Source organism: Passer montanus, unplaced genomic scaffold (genome assembly GCF_014805655.1).
Source record: "Passer montanus isolate IOZ18808 unplaced genomic scaffold, ASM1480565v1 scaffold18, whole genome shotgun sequence".
NCBI classification, from domain to species: domain Eukaryota; kingdom Metazoa; phylum Chordata; class Aves; order Passeriformes; family Passeridae; genus Passer; species Passer montanus.
The window spans coordinates 13270359-13288410 of record NW_024365381.1 but is presented as its reverse complement, the minus strand read 5'-3'; the positions used below and the strand labels follow the sequence as shown (position 1 = coordinate 13288410).

General features: G+C 46.5%; 2 protein-coding genes across 27 annotated transcripts in view; one reads left to right on the top strand and one right to left on the bottom strand.

Annotated features, from left to right (window-relative positions):
- ARHGAP1 (Rho GTPase activating protein 1) overlaps window positions 1-16783 on the top strand; it is a 29468-nt gene extending 12685 nt beyond the window's left edge. For all 3 annotated transcript variants that reach the window (XM_039704978.1, XM_039704979.1, XM_039704980.1), the window contains 10 exons: window positions 3137-3224; window positions 3462-3593; window positions 4060-4146; window positions 4746-4844; window positions 5545-5652; window positions 6906-6982; window positions 7372-7449; window positions 7997-8125; window positions 8276-8379; window positions 8793-16783. In XM_039704978.1, the coding sequence (XP_039560912.1) occupies window positions 3137-3224; window positions 3462-3593; window positions 4060-4146; window positions 4746-4844; window positions 5545-5652; window positions 6906-6982; window positions 7372-7449; window positions 7997-8125; window positions 8276-8379; window positions 8793-8972 (1082 nt within the window). In that variant the 3' untranslated portion in view covers window positions 8973-16783. The remainder of the gene's footprint in view (window positions 1-3136; window positions 3225-3461; window positions 3594-4059; window positions 4147-4745; window positions 4845-5544; window positions 5653-6905; window positions 6983-7371; window positions 7450-7996; window positions 8126-8275; window positions 8380-8792) is intronic.
- ATG13 (autophagy related 13) overlaps window positions 14715-18052 on the bottom strand; it is a 24502-nt gene continuing 21164 nt past the window's right edge. For 23 of the 24 annotated variants that reach the window (XM_039704959.1, XM_039704960.1, XM_039704956.1 and 20 more), the window contains one exon: window positions 14715-17743. In XM_039704959.1, coding sequence (XP_039560893.1) covers window positions 17666-17743 — 78 coding nt within the window. In that variant the 3' untranslated portion in view covers window positions 14715-17665. The remainder of the gene's footprint in view (window positions 17744-18052) is intronic. The other variant, XR_005627058.1, reaches the window with a different exon arrangement.

Below are 18052 nucleotides of genomic sequence, written 5' to 3'. Positions count from 1 at the left end.
TTGCAAACAAAGGGTGAAAACCTAGATACACAAGATTAATACTGCAAACAGGAAAGCAAATAGTACAAGAGATGGAGCATCTGGGAAAGATCAAACCTGATAAGAATCTGTTCTGTAGGAGGCAGAGGGGCCACCTGAAGGTAGTTTCCTCCAACAAGAATGCATGGAATGGGCTTTAGGTTCTTGTTTATAAATTGGAGCAACTAATTATTTAGCTTTGGTGCTGAATTTTTGATTTTGTCATGTCTTGAACAAGGAGACTGATCAGATATATGTCAGGTAGAAACAAGATTGGCAGTTGATGGTTTTGAAAGTTTCTGTGTTGACAGGCTGAGCTCAGTGTGATGAAACTGGAGCAAAACCCAGAACTCAGAAGAGGGCATGCTGGTTCCTTTGTAGGTCTCATGCATAAATTCATTCTGATTTGGAAGGCAAAGCAGGCCACTCCTTTTTCAGTCATCCTGGGCACTGTAGATTATCTTTTGATGTACTTGGTCCTGGAAATTGTCCAGGGAATACATGCCATCTCCCCTTTGAAAGAATCATAGATTGTCTGTTTATTCTTCACCAGCGATCCCAGACTATGTAAGGAACAAGACTGTAGATGTTGCATAGACCTTGCTGTAGGCTTTTATGTCATTTCAGAGAAAGCTATTTAAGGTATGTTGTTCTGGAATTGTGATTTGTCAGGTCTGATAATCAGTGCCCAGAAGCCTGAGCTGAGTGTATAGCCACCCACAACATGGCATGAGCATGGTACTGTGCTGCACACCACAGAGGCCTGCCTTGATTAAACTTGAAGTCTGCATCTGGCCCTCAGACCATCCACTCTGGTGTGAAATGCAGCCTCAGTTAACTGAAGATCATCTGTTCTGAATTTAGCATAGAGCTACATATGATCTGCAAAGATCTGTTATCTTTCTGACCTTTCTCTTTTATGACTATAAAACTCAACAGATTCTCAAATGCTGCATCTTGGTGTTTTATACAGGCAGGACCCTTTGTCCTTCAGATAGAGACATATGAGTTGCACAAGACCAATGGGAAGGGTCACAATATGCCATGTTCCTTGCCCAGGACTTTGTAACCTGCACTTAGTCTTTTAGACAGCTCAATTACATTAGACCTGGCCCTAAAGCTCACAATGACCTACCAAGAAACTGGGTTAGGCAGAGAGTGGGCTACCATGGGATATGCAGTGTGATGTTGGTCTTGTGGCCTGGCTGTGACTGTACCCAGTTGTTCCAGATGAGCCTTGCATCACTCTCCTAGTCCTGCATTCCAGGTCATGCGTCCTCCCCAGTGCCCCGATCTCCGCATGTGAATGTCAATGTGATGGCCTGTGCCACCCCGCTCCTGGTCCTACCTAGTGCTGCCGCAGTGTCCTTAGCTTTGGTAGAATTTCTGCCTTGTGTGCATCAGCAAATTCTGTGTTGTCCGGTGACTTGAAAATGGGACTTGCAAGGTGAAAATAAAAAGAATAAAGTAGCAAGAGAATCTGTTCTGGCAAGATGAGGACAAAAGGGGGCTGGTGGCATCTTAATGTCATGGCTGGTGTGTATGAATTCTCTGGCTGCCATTTGTAGCACCAAGTGGTCATCTGGTACTAACAGCATTCCCAGAAATATCAGGTTTGCTGTTCTGAGACCTCAGTTGCTGCATGGCAAGTGTAGCCAAGTGATAGTTAAGGGCCAGAGCCTGTGCATAGGTGAGAAAATGGCTGCATGAATATTATAAATCCATACTGGGAAAATGATGTATTTCAAGAGGAATGATGTATTGCGGGTCAGTCCTGCATAAGTAGTGATCCTTGCTGCTTTTCTGTGCTGTGGTCTGTGTGAGATGGTTTACCATATGGGTGTAAGGAGGGTATTGTTGAGTATAGCCTCAACAGCCCCATTCACTTTTGCACTCTCTGCTTGACAAGAAAACACAGGTTTCAGAGCAGGGTGAGTAGCTAAAAAGGTGGGAAGACTTTTACCCTTAATACTAAAGGAACCATTTCATGTTCACTGCTGCTAATAAGAAGCCATCTTTGTGGAAATGGGTTGGATGTTGTGTTTGGGAGAGAATCAGACTTTCCCTCAAACTCTGTATGTCTGCGGGATTTGTGACCTGGTTCTCACTTATGCAAATCTCTCTATTCCCCAGCATGTCTCCTAAGCTTGGCCATGCTTGGTGTCTGCTTGGGCTGTGTTCATGGGGCTGAGATCTCTGCTGGCAGAAGTCCACTGATGGTTGAAGACTTGCTTTGGGGAAAACTTGGCTTGTTGTCTCTGAAGCCTCAAGTGGTGGCTGGAGTGTCCTCCATGACATGATGGTGCTTTATGGGTTATTTGGCTCCAGTGTGATGGGGACTGTTTTCTGCATGGCTTTTACAAAGAATGCTTTGTCATGCTGCACTTTGCAGCTCCTTCTGTCTCAGGCTGGAAAAATCTCTCTGTGGATGGAAAATCTAGGAAGCGGTGAAGAGCTTATTCTGCAATCCTTCTGGAGAATCCGGCAGCCCTGCTTGGCCCATCTGTAGAAGAGACTTTTCTTTGGAAAGATGAGAAATCATCTGGAACTCATCCAGAAGAGTTCTTATCTGGAACTGCTCTTTTTCTAGGATTTCTTTTGTTTCCAGGGTATGGAATGGCCTGTGTTCTGTGTGCAGAACTAAGCTCCAGGTGAAGCAAAAAACAGGTGCACCAGACTATTAGAAGTTAGTCTGAACTGTGTGCAGGGTGGAAGGAATTATTGTGCAGGTGAGGGGCAGTTTTCCCTATGCCTCCCTGGACGTGTGTGCATCAGGAGCAATGCCCAGGCACAGCTTTGCAGGATTAATACTCTGAGCACTCTGCTCAGTACTTGGCTCCATCCCTATGTGCCCGGAGGCATTCTGGTTTCCAGTCCTTCATCTCCATTCAGGGCTGGAGCAGGGAATCTGTTCTTGATTCTCATTGTTGACTTGCCAGGCCTTTGGTGTTCAGGTTTCTGCTTCCACACTAGGCCCATGATAACTGCTGAAAATCAGATTTAGCATTGCTGGCAGCTGTGCCTTGTTACAATGGTTTCTCATTCTTTCTTTACCCCTTGCTGCCAATGCCACAATGAAGTATTTAACTCCTTGTAATCTCTGGCATTTTATCTGCAGGTGATGACAAATATGGAAGAAAAGTAATTTTGTTCAGTGCCTGCCGGATGCCTCCAAGTCATCAATTAGATCACGTGAAACTGCTGGGGTAAGTAGAGTCTTAGGCTGCTGTTAATTTCTTAAATCTGACCTAATTCTCAGCTGCTGGATTCCTGGGGACAGATCCATCTGCAGTAGCTTCTTTAGCTGGACGTGTCCTCCCAAGTGCTTACCTCCATTGCTGGAGATGCAAATCCTCTGTTATGGCACACAAAAAGAGTCCCAAAGGGAGGAATAGCCTCTCTGTAGTAGAGCACAATGTGAGTTCCTCAGTTCTTTGTTCTAGGTACCTGAAATTCACACTGGACCAGTATGTGGAGAGTGACTACACTCTGGTGTACCTGCACCATGGCCTGACCAGTGAGAACAAGCCATCCCTGAGCTGGTTGCGGGATGCCTACAGGGAATTTGATCGCAAGTGAGTAAAGCTGCAGCAGCAAGGATGTTATGTGCTGTTCTGTAGCCTAACAGAGGATCTTCCCCAGCCCCCCTGTGTAGCTTGGTGATCATAATTTACTGTCACTTACTCTCCTGCTTAAGGAGGTGGATTGTTGTTTAATGCAGACTGAATAATAGGTTAATCAGCTCCTTCTGTGGTTACATCCTTTAAGCTAATGGGCAAGCAGCAGGACCTGGTGCAAGTGTGTCAGACCCACAGTGTAATTGTAGGTTCCTGGGAGGCTGCTCACTGGTTTTAGATGAATCTTGGAATACAGGGTAGCATGCCCACAGCTACAGAGCATGGGAGAGCAGAGGTCATGAGTGCTGGGGTGTGGTGAGGCCCAGTGCAAAAGGCATGAAGCAACCCTGGTGCCTTAATCTTGTGGAAAGGTTAGTTCCTCTGCTTAAAGTGCAGCTTGTCATTACTGGGCTTCTCTTGACAGGTACAAGAAGAACATCAAAGCCTTGTATATTGTGCACCCAACCATGTTCATCAAGACCCTCCTGATACTCTTCAAGCCTCTGATCAGGTAGGAAGGAAGCACTATTGGAGGCTCACCTGCATGTTCACACTGCAGGGGAACAATGGGGCCTTCTCAGAGGGGTACAAGCTGAGCCCAGGCTGCCAAGCCTGTCCTGGAGTCTCTCTCCTTTTTCTGTCTCCTACTTCTGAGCTCAGAAATGCTCACACACCAGAAATACCTCTTTAGGAACCTACAGAGTTTGCAGCTCTGTGATACTCCTTTTCTCTCCAGCCAAGTAGAATTAAAAAGTTGCAGGCTCTGTAACTCAAATATTTAATTTATTGTGATACTGAAATAATAACTCTATGAAATAATAGGGAGTAAAATCTTCTCAAGCCTACTGCTGAACACGGGAAGGAGAAATCCACCATTTGAGGGAGCCTGCTGCTGCTAGGGCTTCTAATGTATCTTGGAAAATCTTTGCATCTCCTGGTAAAATAGATGGAGTGAGAGAGCTATGTGGGTGGCATTCTGGTCCTCAGCCATACCTACCCTTTGCCCCACTGATGTTTCTTGCAGCCCTCTGCTCTCCTTTTCTGTAAGAAGTCAGTTCTGTTACTGGATTTCCCAATTCCTCACATATCTACCTTTCTCTTGTTTTTCAGCTTTAAATTTGGACGAAAGATTTTTTATGTGAATTACCTTAGTGAGCTGGAGGAGTATGTGAAGCTGGAACAGTTGGGGATCCCAAGCCAAGTACTGAAGTGAGAATACTGTCTGTCTTCCCCTTGTTTAGGGATCTGTGAGAGGGGACCTTTTGTAAAGAGTGGCAAGAGAAGGAAGAGATTGTTCCACTCAGGTTTTGCAGGGTGTGGTAACACGTTGGCTTCAAGACTGGTTTCTCTCTGTAGTCCTTCCTGCGTGTCCTTGGCCCCAGTCCCCAGTTCTGTCTTTGAGTTAAAAATCCTCCTGCAATGGAGCACCAATCCTGCATCTCCCACTCACTCCCTGGGGACTTTCTGCAAGATACTGACCTTAACAGTGACCTGGAGCTCATGGTGTGCATCTGCTGTTGTCTGGGACCTGCTTAGCTCATTCTGCACTGCTCAGCTTGTCTTTGAGGCTTCCCAAAGTTTCCATAATCTCAGTCCTACCAGATTGCTTCCCTGTCCCACACCCACATATGCATCTGTCTCATCACAAGCAGTGCTGTCCTGGCTTCCTGCCCACGCTGTTACTCAGCTACTCCACCTCTTGATTACAGATAGATACTCCTTTTTTCCCTGCTTTTTTTTTTCTGGCAATCAGATGTTTGTTCTTGTGCTCTAGAGCTGCCTGTGGTGGTTTTGCATAGGTGTAATTGGCTGTACTAGTCTGGTGCTGCTACCAGTGGGTGTGCAGTGCTGGGTTCATGCACTTTCTGGGAGGTGGAGTGCCTTTTTACTAGTCTGTATTTTGCTGCAGGTATGATGAATACCTGAGATCCCTGCAGAAACCTTCGCAAGTGCCCCAGAAGCCAACACCCCCACGCCCACCACTGCCACACCAGCAGTTTGGAGTCTCCCTACAGCAGTGAGTATTTCTGGACTGTGTTGCTTTTGCCCTGACTTGCTTTGTATGAGGTCACTGTATTTATTACTGAACAACACCAGAAAATGGCTGAGACATTTCTGGCAGTTCAGACTTCCTACTAAACTTTAATAATTTTCCTGAGGAACTCTGTGCTCGTGTCCAGATCCTGACTAACTCAGTTCAATTCCACCCTCTTGATCCCTGGGTTAGATTATTTTTGCAATTTAGGGTCACTAAGGGAGGAGCAAAATAAGAGCCATGGGGACAGCTTTATGGCACTAGAAACTTCCTTTTAAGCAAAAGAAGTCTGTAGGAGGCTGACGGGGTTCTCTTTAGGACTATGCTACTTTGAGCAGCGATGCAGATTTGTTTCTCAGTTGTTTTCCAAATCATAAATTCTATTTTAAAACCACCTCTATTCAGCCCTGTAGTGAATCCCACTCCCCATTCCTGCCCAGTGACAAAGGCAAACACAGACATTGGCAAGGGCTGGTGATACTGAGTGCTGAAAGTATTTTTAACTCTGAGTGTGGTTTTGCCTCCCTGGGGAATGAGGAGGAGCCAGTACTGTGTAGCTAGACACATCCTCTGAGGCAGTCTGGGAACACATTCCCCAGCTTCAGTGCCACATTTCCAGCTGGTGTTTGCCATGGTGCCGTGGTGCCTGAGCTCGTGGGCAGCCTGGGAGGGGTGAGCAGCTCCCAGCTATCGAGCGGTCTGGACAATCCAATGGGAGGGTGGCAGCAAGCACCCTGGCATCATGAGGTTTTCCCTGACGACCATTTTGTTGATAAATCTTCTGTTACAGGAATGTGGTGGCCAAAATTTTTTTTCTCATGTGTCAGCTTCTTTCTGCCCTTGCTCCTGTGGGGAAAGAAAAAGGAAGTGTAACCCTTTTCACCTGATGCATAACTAGCATCCTTGCCTTCTGGGAAACCTTTTGCCCTGGAATACAGGGTTGAGATTTTTACAGAGGATGGAACCCTTTGCCTTGGCATATACAGGTTGAGATTTTTACAGAGGATGGAAAAACATTCCTGCGGTCTAGTAATGACCTTGTATTTGCGCCAGTGAATGATGTAACATGATGGGTGAAGAGGATAGAAGGCCAGAATAATGGCTGAAACAGGGATGGGGATAGCAAGATCATATGTAGTACAGCTTGTGTGGTAAATTCAAGAATTGGAGGCTGCATGTGGGGTAGGACCAGTCCTGTGTGCCAGTCATGTGTAACCTGTTGTTTCTTGGTGCAGTCTCAGGGAGAAGAGCCCTGATCAGTCTCCTGTTCCTCTGGTGGTCAGAGACACCATTGCTCACTTGCGGGAGCATGGTAAGTGTTTGGGGACACTGCAGTCCCATATCAGTGACCTCTGTTCTGTCCAAGCTCCCATCAAGACTGTGGTAAGATAAAGAAGAACAGCAGTCTAGAATAGGGTGTAAAGCCTGACCTAGGTGACAGCCTTCAAGTGAGATTGTGGAGGGCTTAGGAGACCTCCTTATTTTAGGAGTCTGTGTTCCCACTTGTGTAAAAGTAGCCAAATGCCCCTTGTATCCTTTGTCTGATAGTGGAAGCAGAAAGAATTGTTGTACTCTAAAAAAGGGACTTGTTGATATCTGTCTGAATGCCCCACAGCATGGATTTATAATTGTTAAGGCCGGCATTTTTAGAGATTCTCACATGGTTGATTTTTTTCTTCTCCATCTGCTGTCACTTCACAGCTCTTAATACAGAGGGCATTTTCCGGAGATCAGCAAATACACAGGTTGTCAGAGAGGTCCAGCAAAAATACAATATGGGTAAGTGCCCAAACACATCAGAGCCCCTCTCATTCCCTAATTACTACTGTGCAACTGCAGCTGTGTAGGAACTAGTCCATCATGGATTTTCTCCTTCTTTGATAGGTCTGTAGGTGCAGCCTCATCTTGGGGTATGACCTGAATTGCAAGGGAGAAGTATCTGGTACTTCTGCTGTGTGGAAAGCATATTCCTTCCCACTCATATTCCTCTTATTATCCTTTTTTTTCCCTGAAAGTTTCCCTGTTTCTTGGGGTGAGATGTACCATCTTACTCTGGTTATACTGAAGGGACTTAAGATGACCAGGATGAAACTTAGTCATGTTTCATTTGATGACTTCTAAAAATGTAGTGTTGGATTCAGCACTGCTTTGTATATGATTTTGGGACATATTTTTCCACTCTGCTAGAAAATGTGGTACTTCAGGATTCTATGTTTTTTAAAGTACCTCTTCCTTAGTTTGGACTGTGGCCATCTTGTCCTGTCCTTTGTCTGGAGGAGGTGCTGTTTTGGCCAGTGAGCATTGAGTCTCTGCTCTACTTTCTCAGGTGTACCTGTAGATTTCCAGGAGTATGAAGATGTCCACCTCCCTGCTGTGATTCTCAAGACCTTCTTGAGGGAGCTACCTGAGCCACTCCTCACTTTTGGCCTCTACAGCCATGTTGTCAGCTTCCAGAGTGAGTTGTTGTAACAAGTGCTACTCCCTGAATGTTGCACTGGCTAAGGGCAAAGATGTCTTAGTGGAGACATGCATGGGATACCTTGTGACTGCCAGCAGGGCCTTCATCAGGATGGCTGCTGAGGATTGTCCTGTCTCTCTTTTTTAGGTGTGGAGGAGGTGAAACGTGTGGAAGTTGTTCGCAAAGCACTCCAGGATTTGCCGGAAGAAAACTACCAAGTGCTCCGTTTACTGACAGCCTTTCTGGTGCAGGTGAGCACTAGCCTAAGCATTTGCTTGTCATAACGCTGGGAGGTGCAGGCAGGCCTTCAGCCTGAAAGGTGCAGGCATACAGCCTGTGTGGTCTATACCAGGGAGGCTGGAAGCTCCCCAGGGTTCAGGTAGAACTACAAAGTAGCTGAGTAGAAGAGGGGGTCTCACCTCTGCTTTAAAGTACTTGCTCCTGCCAAGAAAGCCACTGCATGGCCATTCAAGAAAGAGGGAAGATCATGAGTGGTGATCTGGACTTGTAGAGATATTATCTGACAGTGCTCTTGATCCTGTTGTTATGATATAGCCTGGTCAGCTTTTCTCCTCTTATTTTCTCTGTCTGTGGCTTTGGGAAGGGTAGGCAGCTGCTGTGCTATTCTCTAGGATTCACAGTTGTCTCTTTCCTTCCCACACAGGTCTCTGCTCACAGCGACAGAAACAAGATGACAAACACCAACCTGGCAGTTGTGTTTGGCCCAAATCTGCTCTGGGCCAAAGATGTGGCCATCACTCTAAAAGCCATCAATCCCATCAATACCTTTACCAAATTCCTGCTGGACCACCAGAAGGAGCTGTTTGAGGCTGCGGAGGCCTGAATCCAGGCCAGCCCACACCTGCACACTGTGCCCACCTTCCCCCTTCTTTGTCTTGGAGCTGTGACCAAGCTGTCTCCAGTACAAAGGGACCACTGATCTTCTGGGTGATGAGCAGAGTGAGGGCTGTGGAGATGATGGTGAAAGTGTGCAAGTAAGTGAGCAGGAGACCTGCAGCTCTGGATGGGCAGGGGAGCTGGTCTCCCAGCTGCTGAGACTGGAGTCCTAACCCACCTGCGCAGCTCCTCCAGGGCTCATCACCAGTCTTCTGCCCTCTCAGATGATCTGCCTTCTTTTCCTCCTTCCCTTATGTGCAGTTTTTCTGCCCTCCTGGTCCCTTCCTCAGCACAGATCTTTTTGTTCAAGCTCCCAATAGCCCCAGCTCACCCCTCCTTGCCTCAGCTGGGCTGTTTGGGTTAGGGTGGGCTTGCTGGGTTTTATGATGAAGACATTCTTACTGTGAGTGCCATTTCTCAGCACTGAGCATGCGTGCTGCCTTTCCCCAGGGACACTAAAGCAGGGAAGGGAGCAGCAGGAGCCCTTGTGCTTCAGGTAGCAGCATGTCCTGCACTTGCAAACACCACTCTAGACCCCCTGCTTTTGACAGGCAGGTGAAGGACAGGCTCATGTCAATGGGCTGTGTTACCTGTCAGACTCCAAAGCAATGAAGGTGAGTTTAGCCCAAAGCCCAGCTCCTCTGGGGTCACCCACTCCAGATACTATTCAGCATTTGCTGGACTGCAGTGGGTGACTTGCCTCTGTAGTTATCCAGCTCAGGTGTGTTTGTCCCTCCAGCAGCACTTCCAGCCTGGCTGGGAAGGTTCATGCCAGGCTTGGCTGTGCATGCAGGCCAGCTGTGACCCTTTGACAGCTGGTGAGTCTGAATGGCAGGAGCAAGTACCCTGGTGGCACTGAGCTGCTGAACACCATGAGGATCACCATCTGTCCTGGCAGCAGCACAAGGCCTCCTCTTCTGGCACATGTACCTGTGTTGACTGGCACAGGCTGCCTTGACTAGTTAGTTGTCTTTTTGAGCACAATGTTCCCCAGCACAGTAACAGAGAGCATGGCCTTGTTGGAAAGTCTGGGGACTGGGGCTAACCCTCACCATGGAGTGTACCAGGCCTGGATTACAAATTTCTGCCCAGGTGCTGAGCACTTGTGCCAAAGCTGTGAGGGAACAGCTATTCCATGCCAAGGGCCTTTGCTGTGTCTCCTCCTGGGTTCATACTTTCCACCCTGGCATCTGGTCAGAGGCATCCTGTATGCCCTGGGCACAGCTGGAGACATCATGTTATCTGCAAGGCAGGCTCAGAGTGGGGTGGTCCTGGCACCTCCCTGGGGCAGCTATGATACTGGCACAGCATCTCTGTTGGGTTTGCATTGCCTCATTCCCATTGCCTGAGCTAAAAGAGATCCTTCTCCTCAGCCTGGGCCTGTCTGGGTTTTAGGAGGGAGCTTCTAGCCTTACTTCACTGGTGTGATTTACCTTTGTATCTTGTGCCCTGTGTGCCTGGGCCAGACCTCTCTGCTGCATCTGGCTTCAGGGACAAATCTTTAGGACCAAGCAGAACTGTTTTTTTAAAGCTACTGGATGCTAAAGAGAATTTGCTTTTTCATAATATTTTAGCCTGCCTTTAAACACTGACCAAGGGTCGGTGCCCCTGGTGTAGTCAAAGTAAGTGGCATCTGCTGCAGGAATTAAGGAGATTGCTCTTTTTGCTAAACTCTGGAATGGGGATGGGTGCAAACGTAGGCAGCTCTGCAAGGCAGCGCAGGTCCAGGCAGCTGCCTTGGAGGAGGCACACCAACGTGTGGGTGGGAACAGTGCACAGGAAAGTGAACATTACTAAGACTTGAAGCAAGAGAGGTTCTAAGATAGGACTGGATCTGATCCTTTCTAGATACCAGGAGACTTTGCCCTGTGGAGGCTACCAGGCTGCTGACTTCTTCAAGTCTCCCTCTTCCAAGTGTAGGAACTTTCTCTGTTTGGCCAGGATGTGAATTGTCTCATCCTGAACAATTCACAGCAGTAGCTAAGTAAATGTTTTGGAGGGAGAGATAATCTGCTCCTAATGCACTTGTGATCTCTCCTAGAGTGAGTTAGCAGGTCTCATGTGCTGTGGAGGAGTAATCTGGGGTGGACTAGTGTGGAGAGAGGTGTACCTCCCCCAGTGTTTAAGGGGCAAGGCCGTGGAGGCTGAGGGAGCCCAGTGCAGCCCCTCTTTCCCTGCAAGCATCCTGCTCTGTGGAGGCTTTGGTAGGGGGAGAAGGAGACTTGGTGCTCTGACTGTATCTGCAGCTGACACTGGCGTCACCTTCATCTCTGTAGAGGAGAGGCAAGCCCAGTTAACTTCTGGGACAAATGCCCAAGCTCAGCAGCCTGGAATCCAAGTGCCTGTGTGCATGAGGCCTGGCCCTGTGCACACTCTGGGGAAGGTGGTGTGTTCTGGCCTTGCAGAGCAGCAAGGACTGTTCCCTGCCCAGTAGCCAGAGGAGCAGTGCTGGAGTAGCTCCTGTCCATGGGGAAAGTGGAGGGAATACTGCAAGCATCTGAGTTCTGGCTGAACTTTGGTGGTTTATTTTAGGGGTTTTTTGGGATTTAGTTTGGGTTTTGGTTTGTTTTTTTTTTAGCGAATTCTTGAAATGACGTTTCCTTTTTTAGCAAAATAGAGGCTGGTTCATCCCCTGCTGGCAGGGATAAAAGCCTGCTCCAGTTCAGTGCTTGCAGGGAGCAGATTCGGAGAGTGTTCAGGGAACTACTACTGCTCATAGTGGGAAAGTGCTTGCAAATCCTGGAAGGGACCCACTGTAAATATCCCCTTGCCTCTGCTGCTCCTTGTGCTGCTGAGGGCCCTGGAGCAGGCACAGTAACCAGGGTTGCTTTTGCAGTCTGTTCTCCTGAATGCCTTGTATTGAAATATTCCTCCTGTGAAAGAACTGGCCCGGGCCTGCCTGCAGCCTGTGTCAGGTGGGTGGTTACCAGAGCCTGCTCCTGCCAAAGCCAGGGGGTTAAATTCCCTCCTCATATGGGCAAGGTGCTGGCTGGGCTGGGTTTCTCTGCCTTGTATAGGTCAGGGGTGGTATACAGTTAAGGTGCTGGTTTGTGTTGATTTTCTCCTTGCTATAGAGCTGCCCAAGGGTCTCTTCCCTGGCTTACCTGTCAGGTTAGCTATTAGCCATTTCTTCCTGTGGGGGTACTTGTTCTGCATCAACCTCCTGCTTTTAGCACCTAGAACATTCCCCTCTGCTAAGCCTCCTGCTGTCTTAATGGCCTCTGATCACTCCCTGGCCCAAGCTGTGAACTGACACCAGAGCTTCTGGGTGATGCAGGGGGTCTGGGGCCATCCAGATGCCTTGTGTGCTGACATGAGAGAGCTGAGGGCCAGTTTGGTCCCAACTTCCTTTTTTATGTACAGGGGCTCCTGTGCAAAAATTTCGGCTTTGCTTTTGTTGCTGGTGTTCCCTGCCTTCTTCTTTGTTGATGTTCATCAGGTGCAGGCCTGAGTTTTCACAGTTCACACTGTTTATTTTTTTTTAATCTGCACCAATCTTGTATTTCACAGTTTGCACTTTTTGTATTTCAATAAAAATCAAAATGTAATCTCAGATCCAGACATGTTTGTCAAGTGGCAGCAGCAGTGACACATCTACAAGAAACAAGTAGGGCTGTCTATGCTGCCAGCCACATCCATGCTGCAAGGAAGGAAAGAAAGTATGAAATGCCTCCTATGTGAGTAACTGAACAAATACTAGGTTACAGGAGCCTTGGCTGGAAACAGAAGTAAAACAAAAATTAAGTAGTATAGGTTTGGCTCTTCTGAAGAGGGCTGTTCTTCCATGTTAACATCTTCCTGTCATGATGAGCAGTCTGCCTAGGATTTCCAAGGGTGCCAAGTGGGAGTCACTTTAGGATTAGCTGGCTAAGTTTATCCTGGGACTAGGTGATGCACGCAGCAGAAGCCTGCACCTTCTCCTTTCAATGTATGTGGATTGCTAACTTGATGAACAGTAGTCTGGTTAAGACCACCACACTCCCCTTGATCCATATTCAGTTCACTACTTTTTCCTAAAGACTGTTACATTGTAACATTGTAACATTGTTACAGCAATTTGCCTGTTACATCAGTAAGCTTTTTGGCTAGGATGCAATAATTAGGAGTAGAATAGAGAGTGCTGGGGCTAAAACCATCAGCACTGGGCAGTAGCCTGACTGCTGGGATGTCAGGGTGATGTGTTGATGCTGATGTCTAAACTGTGCTGCCATCAGTTTTTACTGTACCAGTTAAGGGCTTCCCAGTGTTGCCAGTTCCCCTTCTGCACGTTGACATGGCCTCTGTAATGGGGTCAGTGTGGTTAACATGCCAACTGTACAGCAAGATCTCAAACTTCTCAGTGCAGCAGCTGGTCCTGGCTCTGGGCTTTGTCACAGTGACCTGCCTGGCATTGTGCTGTAGCAACATCAGCTCAGAGGAGCTGGAGAGCAGGTGCATCTGTCCCTGACAGGGAGCTGGCACTGGCAGAACTTACGGTAAGTGCAACCATGGGCAGTACTGAACGCAGTGTGAGCACCATTGCAACCGGACACGTGCTCATGAGTAGCTGCGCCCTGACTTTATGGACACTGTTCTGAGAACATTTTTTATAAATACATAAAGTAGGCTCACAAAGTGATGGTATTTATTGTTCATGACCTTGGTGGTTAATCATACTTATGTGATTGTTTACTTTCTTGCTTATTTCCTGATGTTTTTTCCAATCTCTTGTCTTCCTGGTGACATGGTGTAAATAATGAAAGCCCTGTAGTAAGCCCCAGATCCTACAGGATGGTTTCTGTTGGCAGGATGGCAGAGTTTTGACACTGCACCATGTCTTTTTTAAGTTCATGAAGTGACACTCATAAATACACACATATACATGTATATAATCTAGACAGCTTGGTATCTGTAAGATTCCAGCAGTATGCTCAGTTTACTGTGTTACCTTCTGAAGATGTGATTAAGAAAAGATTGCTTTTATTAGTTACCCTTGTATTCCAGGCTGGAATATTCCCTTCATAGAAGCTTCTAATACACAGAGTAATTTTTCTTTTTTTTCCCCCATTTCTGTCATTTTTTTCACTTTATCTTTTTTATAATAACTAGACACCCTTTTACACTGAAGCTTAAATCAGCAGTTGTTATTAGTACATGGATTTTTATAATCTTGTCTTTCCTTTAAAGAGAAGGTGTTGGTACCACACCTGGCATTATGTGTTAACTTTTACCAATACTAGAATATAGCTGTTAAGTTTGGGTATTCTTTCCATATTTTATTAGTCTCTGCTATCTTTCCTGTCAACTCAAAACATTCTTATACTTCTTTAAGTGTGTAGTAGCAACTATGTACAATGCAAATTCTGTGGGTGTATTTTCCCCTTTTTCCTACCCCTTTCCTCCGAAGACGAATTAATATTTCAGTTTCCCAATTCACTGGTGAGGTTTCCAGGGTCAAACACTTCCTCCCACCTCCAGGCACCTGTTCTGTCTGTCCCTCTTTTCCTTCCAGTAGGTTGATCTCAGTAAGATCCCACTGACCTCTCCAACTATTATGCACCAATCCATTTTGCCCTCTCTGATGGAGGCAGCAACTTGCTCTGTCCTGCATTCACTGACAGGCCACTGACCGTCCTGTTTACTGGACAAAAACAAGCATGAGCCTGAAAATGTCCCAGACCTGTTGCTACACAGAAAAATGCAGAGAGTGTTGCTTACACAAAAGTTTTATTGGAAATTCTTTGAATATTTGAAGTACACCGGAGACTTTCCAAAACAATACACTTGAGGAACCTTCCCCTCCACCCAAAGTATCTGTAAATCAGCAGCTACATAGATACTGTCCTTAATATTGAGCTGAGCAGAGAGCTGCTAAAATAAACAGCCTTCATAACACAATCTGTGGCAGGCCATAGAAGAAGCTAAGTCTTTACTGAAGCAGAGCATTTGTGCAATGGTCAGGGAACTCAGAGCCCAGATGTAGCAACTGTGTTTTGAAAGTGAGGACTGTCTAGAGAAGAGGCAGGTAACTCAACCCTGGAGAATCTCTTATTGCTGTGGCCATCCAGCTCAACACTAGCAGCTTATATAGGCAATTTTCCAGCCTTCTGAAGAGAAGAAAACGTGCCACAGTGACATTTTGCCTTATGAGACGTGAGAGCTGTAGCCACGTTAGCAACTCCATCAATAAAGGAGCACAAGTACAAGCCCTGACCTCCTGGGTGGGATTAACAAGAATGGCAGTGCTTCCTGCCAGCTCCACAGCTTGTCAGCAGAAGAGCACAGCAGGAGTGCTGGCTAGGTGAAGTTTAACCTCAGCTATTCTCTATTCATACGGCGTGAACCAGCCCCTTGCCTCACCTCTGCTGCTCTGCAGCCCACATCGTATCACTTTAGACAACCACCTGTCTATGAGCTACTTCCTACAAAGTGGCTAACCAATTTCCTGAGTACAGGTGACAGGCAGTTGATCCATTAATTCCTTGTGTTCCAGCACCCTTCTGCAACCCTTTCCACCTGTAAAACAAGGTGGCCCGTGGATGGGTATCATGTATTTGTTACAGCCCATGTAACTGAAGTCCTGTTACAAACTGTTTGATCTTGGAACCTTTCTTAAATGTCTGTGCATCTTACTTTGCATGGACAAAGCAATTTCCATGTGAGGTTGCTAAGAAGTTGAATCAGTTGAGTAAAATAAAAACGTTCTGGTGGGTAATTTTCCTTCAATGAAGCTCTTATCTGGAGTTTTAGGACTTAGAAGTCTTCCCACCAAACATATCTCCCAACAAAAATTCCCATAAAGTTCAAAGCATTGCTGTGCTCTGGCCTTATAGTGAGCTCTGCTCTGAATTTGGCTCCTTGCTCCAGCAGTGGCACAGAAATAGTGTTCCAGACTGGAGCTGGGGTTCCCCCATCAGCTGCAGGCAATCTCTTCCAATGAAGAATGCAGCTAAGCTGAAGAAGCTGCCACACTGCACCAACTAGAAGGCTGGTTATTCAGCCCACTCTGAGGAAATGAAGATGGTTTCTCAGTACTCAAGCAACATAACTCCACTTAAAAGAAACAAGGGGGAAAAGAAGTGGTTTTGGACAGTTAGGGGTCTTGCAGTTGCTCACTCTAGTTACATGGGGCAGGAGGAGAGAGAACCACAAGGAAACTCACCTTATCCAAGTTTCTGTTTAGTGTCACTGTTTCTCCTCCCATCCTTACATGAGGCAGAAGACATGCAACAGCCAAATCACCCACTGAGCAATTCCAGCCAGTCACACTGTCAGTGGCTGGATTATTACAAAAATAAAATTTCAGCTACTAAAAAGCCAGCTGATTAAAAAGTACCATAAGCTTCCCAAAAAAATGTGCTTCTTTAAAGAAGCTGCCTTCTGAATGGCCAAAGAACACTACAAATTCATCCATACCTATCAGAAAACAGCTTTTTACCAAGTCCCTGCCACTCCATTCCACTGATGTGTGCATTTCATTCTATCAGTGAGCCCTGACTGGATGTAATGGACACATAGTCCCCAAAACAGAGTATAATATTAATTAAGTCTGTCTTAGAAAATAAATATCTTGGATATTTTCCTGCAAAGAGAGACTAGCCTCACTGGCTAGGGTTCCATGGCACGCTTGCTCTCTGCAGTGATCAGGACAGAATGACCCGCACTATAACATGAAAACAGAACATCTTTTAAATATAGGTTTCTTTAAAAGCAATAAATATTTTTTAATTATTAAGATCATCTATTAACCATAAAGCAGGAAGGCTTGCAAGGATTAGAGGAAAAAATCTTGGACTAAGACTCCTAGTTACATAACCCTAAAGAAATAGGATTCCTAGTATTTACAGTTGTGTTTCAGAAGCAGAGACTATGAATTCAGCATCATCACAGCTGCTACGTGCAGGCTTGCCAACAGTCAACACTCTTAAACTCAGCATGGCCGAATGTCAGTGCACTCAGGAAGGACATGTGGAAAGCATTCCTGTAGTTTCACTCCTGCTTATCAGCCACCTAACAGAGGGCCTTGCACTGGGCAGAGACCCAATTTTCCTTAGAAGCAGGAAAAAAAAAGGTAACTTGGATTATGCAAGTCCCAAAGCTGATGTCTCTTCCTGTGCTCCAAGCACGTACTCTGAAGTCAGGATGAAATGCCCAGTTCTGTGGAATGGATGTCCTGGACTTCAAACAGTTGAATTTGCTGAACTCACAGACCCTGTGGAAATAAGCCAAAGCTTTCTATGCTTTAACAGGATCAGAGACTGCAGGAAAAAGTCTATTAGCAAGAAGGTCTACCTAGGGAACTTACACCACAGGACCCTTGGAGGAAGCATATGACAACTTTGCACAAAGCCCCTCCATACAGACACAGACTGAAGAGAAAGTAGGTTTCCATACACTGGAGTTTGACTTCCTGTGTCCCTACTGAAGTCTTAGAACTGACAGTGAGCAGGAAAAGCAGTCCAGAACTTTGTGGTGGAAAAGTTGAGGAGATCCGCAGATGAGCTGTATCTGTCATTGAAGAGAGAAAAGAAAGCTCACTTGGTGGAAGGAACTAGTTGATGTGAACAAAAGGCAGAGCTGGGGCGATAGAGATACTTGTTGATGTCATCTCCAGGATGCCTTGAGGAGGAAAAATTGCTGCAGCAGAACTGGGAAACAGCTTCACTGCAAGGTTTCCACAAAAGCATCAAATTCTTTGACGTTTTTCTCGTGGACTGCCAGCTTCTCTGGTAATGAGTCCTGGAAGGTAAGGAAAGATATGGATCAGGGCTCATTCACAGCAGACAGAAGAAAATTTTAAACACACTAGTAAAAAAAAAATCTGTTTCTGAGTCATGCAGTCCCTCACCAATGCTCTGGGCTCACCTTTCTACGTGCACAAAAGCAGGAGCCCTCTGGCAGCAGTCAGCAAGTGACCCTGAGCAGGGCACTCTGCCCAGAGTCTGTTTGTTCTGCAGGAACAGGAGGTGCACTGGGGCCTCACCTTGTGCAATCCCCACCAGCTGCAGCACAATAACCCACTCACATCACTACCTTCATCAAGTCACT